The 6,073-nt window shown below is 51.8% G+C and overlaps 1 protein-coding gene across 1 annotated transcript; it reads left to right on the plus strand.

Annotated features, from left to right (window-relative positions):
• Positions 1-3,144: 3,144 nt before the first annotated feature.
• Bhlha15 (basic helix-loop-helix family member a15) lies at positions 3,145-3,979 on the plus strand. Its single transcript, XM_051205247.1, has one exon. It carries the CDS (start codon positions 3,181-3,183, stop codon positions 3,766-3,768), a length of 588 nt encoding a protein of 195 aa, XP_051061204.1. The 5' UTR covers positions 3,145-3,180; the 3' UTR covers positions 3,769-3,979.
• The last annotated feature ends 2,094 nt before the right edge of the window (positions 3,980-6,073 follow it).

Genomic DNA, 6,073 nt, shown 5'->3' on the forward strand with positions numbered 1-6,073 from the left:
TGGTTACTGAAGCCTACACAGGTGAGCCCGGGTCTTGATTACCAGACTTGTGCATGTATCCACTGTTTTATCATGTCCACAGCCAGAAACCTGGGTGGGGCAGTCACCCCACCAGGCCTGCCACCTACTGGGTTGTACTTAACAGTCAGAATGGGTTCACGGCAATATAACAGTTAATGAACTTGGAGTTTAAATTGTGTACATTTTTAAACTGTAAGATTTTTACTGTATATTGAAGCTTAGTGTGATTCAATAAATTGCTTGTAATTTAAAAACTATTTAATATTCAAAATAAATATAGTTATATATTTATAAACTCCGTTGCTACATTTATTCCTTGTTTTTTCCATGTGTGGGGTTGGCCTGGTACTTTGGGTCTCTAAGCCCCCATAGTCTTGAGGGCATGAGGCGGCATGAGGGAGGTAATAGCTTCCTTGCCCATAGGCAGGCTGGGTCACAGGTAGTGACACCCATGCCTGCCAAATATGAAACTCACTCTGCACATGTGGCTGTGATTTCTGTAAACTAAACCTTTCTACTTAGGAGTCCAGGTGAGGTTGGTTTATGTGGTCTTATCCCAGCACTCAATACTACTCCAAGAAGCTCACAACTTCAGCTGGGAAATGACTGATTTGCTAAGACCTGTGTTCAATTTATAAAACCCAAGGTGCTTGAAAATAAAAAGGCCAGGGAGGTGGAGACTGCAGTTTGTCATCCAGTTCTGGGGAGACAGGCAGCAGATCCCTGGGGTTCACTAGTCAGCATAGCATCCTATGCCTGTTCCAGGCCAGTGAGAGATCCTGTCAAACACTAAAAGCACTGGAATGCCTGAGGAATAACAGTTGATGTTGAACCTTCATACTCTATGCATGTGCACATGCACCGCTACTGTGCGCACACACCAACACAGCAAACACAACAGCCTTTCATTGGTCTTGGTATGGTGCATGCCTTTAACCCAGTACTTGGGATACTAAGGTGGGGGGTTGCCATGAGCCCAATATCAGCCTAGGCTATGGTATGAATGAGGTTCTATCTCAAAAACAATAGCTGTTCCATGCAGTATTGGGATGTCTCCATGGCCCCTGATCCTTCTCTCCTTTTCTCTCATTGAAGTTCAAATGCTATGAGGGAGGTGACAGCTTCCTACATTGTCTATGGGCAGGCTGGGTCACCAGTAGTGACCCCCAAGCTTACCAAACATGAGAACTGACTCAGAGACTTCTGGCTGCGTTTTGACATGCCCTATCAGCTCATGGAAAATAAAGCTCCAGTTTAGTTGAGCATAGTGACCAGCCACACTTATAATCCCTGCACCAGAAAGCTGAGGCAGGAGGATTTCCATGAGTCTGAGGACAGCCTAGGCTATTTAGTTTTTGTCTCTAAAACAGAAAGAGAGCCAGGTATGTAGTTCAGCATGCATGAAGCACTAGGTTTAGTCCCCGGCACCACATTGCCACGGCACTCATCCGTGACCATAGCACTCACTGAATCAAAGAATGTATAGATAATTTTCAGCACATTTTTGTCAATAGTTGAGTCCAAAACACAGAAATTGAGCTGAGTGTGCCAGTACCCACTTGTAATTCTAGCATTCAAGGGCAGCCTGTACTACAGCCAACAAAGTGGCTAAGTCACTTGTAAGCCAAGTGTAATGACTTGAGTTCAACCCCAGGACTTGCATGGCATGGCAGAAGAGCACAGACACCTGCAAGTTGTCCTTTGACTTATGAGCAAACATACAAAGCAAAGCCAAACAAGAAAGCTGTTTTCTGTGAGCACCATGGCACTCTTGAACAACTTGGGGGAGTGAGTTCTCTTTGTCCACCATGTGGATCCCAGACTCCAGGCATCAGACTTGGTACCAGGTACCTCTACCCACAGAGCCATCACTCTGTTTTTTTGTTTTTTTTTTTTTTTTAAATGTAATTCCCTTGTCACCTGGGGAAACTGAGGTGCCATCAATTAGAGCTGGTAGGCAGCTAGTTTTAAAGCCCAAGTGACCTGAGTGGCCTCCCTAACCCGCCCCATCCCAGTCTGGAGAGACTGGAAGCCGGGAAAAGCTGTATCCTAGAGCCCTTAAGACCCACAGGGTCCGCTGGAAAATTCAGGTTGTTCTGGGCCAGGAGGGTAGGAGAGGTCTTGCCAGCTTTGTTCAGGGATGTGGCCACCGTTCCTGTAAGATTATGCAAGGTGGCTTATCCTAGACTCTGTTCTGAGCCTTAACCCCAAGGCCAGGTGCACTGGCCAGGTGCAGTCCCGGGCTTCCCCCGCCCCTGCCCCCACCCCAGCGGGTCCCCTTTGACATCACGGGCTCTCAGACCCAGAGAGAGGGGAGGCGGGTCCGCTCCGGTCCCCAGAGCGGGGGCGTGGCCGCAGGTGCCGCCCTGACCCCGCCCAGTGAGTTCATTTACATGCTTCGTGCGGCCCCGCCTGTGGTGGCTAAAGCTACGTGTCCTTGTCCCCCGTGGGCAGCTTCAGCGCGTGCGGACTCAGATCAGATCCCCAGGTAAACCAAGGGGTTGGGGGAACTGGATGGGACTACTGGGAGGGGACCCAGAGGCAGGACCAGATGAACGGCTGTTTTGGGGTGGGAGGAAAATGCAGTTGGTGGCTCCCACTCAGACTGGCTAGCGCCATCCACGTGGTGGAACTGGGGGCTGCTGCACGGGCCCTGGCAACTGTCAGTCTGACCTGTGAGCTGTCCTGTGTGCACTTACTGCGGTTCTGGTTCTGGTAGTGTCTGGGCCTGTGTCATGCCCAGGAGAGCTATAAACATGCTGTCTAACGGTTGCTGCCTGTCCCTGAGACAACTGACATGTTGAGGGGGACCCCATAAGCCAGGGTTGGGACCTGTTCCTGGGCGGTTTAAACAAATGGTCAAAGGTCACCTAGGCTCAGGAGGCACTTGCAATAGTAAGGGGCATGGGACCTGGAAAGGGTTTCCAGAGCAGTGGGGAGGGAAACTGCAGTGTGAGCTCAACTGGCTATGGGGGCACAGTGTGAATGGGAAGTACACAGGTGTCACTATGCACCAATGGTCAGCTGCATCAGCTATTGATGCCATTGCATTGGAGAGAACCAACGAGACAGTCGTGGCCACACTGAGTGACTGCAGAGGGGCTGTGTTCTGAATTTCAGGGGGCCTCTTCCAGCCACCACCTCCTGGGAAAACAAGCTATGAAGACCAAGAACCGACCTCCCCGACGCAGGACACCCACGCAGGACACAGAAGCCACCCCTGGAGAGCAGACTCCCGACAGACCCCAGTCAGGCTCAGGGGGGTCGGAGCTGACAAAGGGTTTTCGCAGTAGGACTGCTCGGGCAGGTGGAGCTCGAGCAGAGGTCAACCGCCGGCGACAGGGATCTGGGGGCCGCAGGGAGAACAGTGTTCAGAGGCGGCTGGAGAGCAATGAACGGGAAAGACAGAGGATGCATAAACTCAACAACGCCTTCCAAGCACTTCGTGAGGTCATCCCGCATGTACGGGCAGACAAGAAACTCTCCAAGATTGAGACCCTCACACTGGCCAAGAACTATATCAAGTCGCTGACCGCCACCATACTCACTATGTCCAGCAGCCGCCTCCCAGGGCTGGAGGGGCCCGGTCCTGCACCAGGCCCTAAACTCTATCAACACTACCATCACCAGCAGCAGCAGCAGCAGCAGCAGGTGGCTGGGGCCACACTGGGTGTCACCGAGGACCAGCCCCAAGGCCACCTGCAACGGTACTCTACACAGATCCACAGCTTCAGAGAGGGGAGCTAGCACCCACTCTGGGCTCTGGGGTGGGTTGACAGTGCTGACCTGGCCTGTTCATCTTAACTCTGGTCCCTCCATGCCACAAACACTATTGAGGTTGTTTAGGGGATTATGTTGTTGATCAGAGACTCTTGTGTGGCCCAGGCTGGCCTGGAACTCCTCATCCTCCTGCCTCCACTTTTCCTATGGCTGGGATTACAGGCACACATCACCACATGGTGTGGTGCTGGGTACTGAACCAAGGGCTCTATGCATGCTAAAGAAGTTCTTAGCCTTCCCAGCTATATCCCACAGCCCAAGGTTCAATCTCAGTGACTCCGTTTTCCTTGAAATTCATCTCAGCCACCAACATGGGGCAGTTTTTCCTAGTCAAGTCATATTGAGGTCCAAATCTCTGGGGAAAGTCTACCCAGTCCCTGTAGCTCTTTCCACAAAATAGGCAGAATAGGAAAGTGCTTGCCTTCTTCACAATTCTTTTTTATGTGTGGTGGCCAAGGGGCAATTCCAGGGAGAACTTGACTTACAAATGTCCCTGCTACCACTGAGCCTGAGACCCGTCCTGTATTGTGGGGACTACAATGAGGCTGGGCCCAAAGTGTCACCCAAGGCTTACCAGGAACTATAGCAAAGCCAAGATGGCAGCTGTTCTGAAGGAGCCATCTTGGCAGCCCAGATAACCTGGGCCCAACTCAACAACTGTGTTAGAAAGGCCTCCTGGGAATTTAAGTGGATAAGGGGGTTCTCTGTTTTTCCCAAATGGAGACTTCTGGAAAGTTAAGTGCCCTTGGCTGTGGCTAACCACAGCCTGAGTGGGGCCTGGGATCTGAGGCCCTGTGTGGGGACCAGGCAGGGTCCTTATGAAGAGGACCCTCGAGCCTCTGTACAGGGATAGACTCGCCCTGGGTCTTTTGCAGGCTTCCCACACCTGTACCCCCACCTCCATTCCAGGAGTCCACCGCCATGCTTAGTAGTTCTCATCCGTCTTGCCTTTGGCCCTGGTGTATGGCTGCCACGTGTTTTTCCACAGGCTCATGGGACTTAGCTCTAGGTACCTTTGGTGTTTTCTCTGAGGCGGAAGCTGGAGTGACAGGCTTGCCCCTCCCCCAAGCTGATCATTAATAACAAGGGTTGAATGGTTGGCAACCAGCTTCCTCAAGCCCAGCTTCCTTCTGTGGGGCGTGCCTGCCTCACTGGATGTGCCAGGCTTCACTACTTTGCTGTCAGCTGCTTCTCTTTCCTCCTTTGTCTTTCTACCCAGAACTGTCTTGGGGTTTCTTGGGGTCCATGACCCCCCCCCCTTTTTTTTTTTTTTTAGAGTGACAGGAATCCTACTGTATGTAGCTCAGGTTGGTTGCAAAATTATGCAGCCCAGACTGGTTTTGAACTCGTGCTTGGTCCCATCCTCTCCCTTCATCCTCCTGGCTACTGTGAACATAGCTATAGGGGGACACCCCTGGTACCCCAAGAGACAGATAATAGCTACACTGGGCCTGGGGGGGGGGTTGATCTGTCCATCCCAGTGAGACTTGGGTTTTGGTCTGGTCCCTTCACAGATCAGTTGGATAAACTGAAGGCCTTTGTGTCTGTGATTCAGGAATGGTGACTGGGAAAGGTCAATAGTTAGGGAATTTGCCAATGTGAGCCGAGGACAGGCACAACTCCAAGTTGGAAAGACAGAGCCCAGATATTCCTTGCTATGGGGGGGGGGGCTTCCCAGTGGAACACAAAAGGCCTCTGCCAGCACTACAAACCCAGTGCTGGCTTCCAGATGAGCCAAGGCCAGAGCTCAGCTCATTTTGATGGACCTTGCCTGGAAGCACAGGGAGGAAGGGAATATGTCCAGCCAAAGTTCTGCCCTAAGGCCTGGCTACAGCCCAGGGTCACTGCCTTGCAGGGCCACAGCCTTGTGCCCCACGAGGTAGCCCTTGCACTATCCCCTGCTCCCCAGAGAATGGCATGGGCCTAGCTGTTCTGTTCTTTTCTGGTGATAGACAGGACCTATATGTGCCTTGCAAGGCTAGGGGACAAGTCTGTGTGTGATGCCAGTAAGGCCAGTCTGTCTCCCTGTCCCAAGCCCAGGCTTGTCTTTTTTTTTTTTTAAAGATAGGTTTCACATCTCCAACTTGCTATGTAGTAAAAGATGAACTTCAATCCTCCTGCCTCTACTTCTTGCGTTGGAACTGACTATCAGCATGTCCCCCCATGCCCAGTTTAGACAATTCTGGGGCTTGAACCCAGGGCTTGGAGCACCTTCAGCGAGTTCTCTACCGACTGACCCCCTCCCCTAGCCTGGTCCCTTCATTCCTGCTGG

This window comes from Phodopus roborovskii, unplaced genomic scaffold (genome assembly GCF_943737965.1).
Source record: "Phodopus roborovskii unplaced genomic scaffold, PHOROB, whole genome shotgun sequence".
In the NCBI taxonomy this organism is placed as follows: Eukaryota; Metazoa; Chordata; class Mammalia; order Rodentia; family Cricetidae; genus Phodopus; species Phodopus roborovskii.

Bases quoted from the DNA above. Each gene is read 5' to 3' on its own strand.
- Bhlha15 (XM_051205247.1), top strand. From the start codon at position 3,181: ATGAAGACCAAGAACCGACCTCCCCGACGCAGGACACCCACGCAGGAC.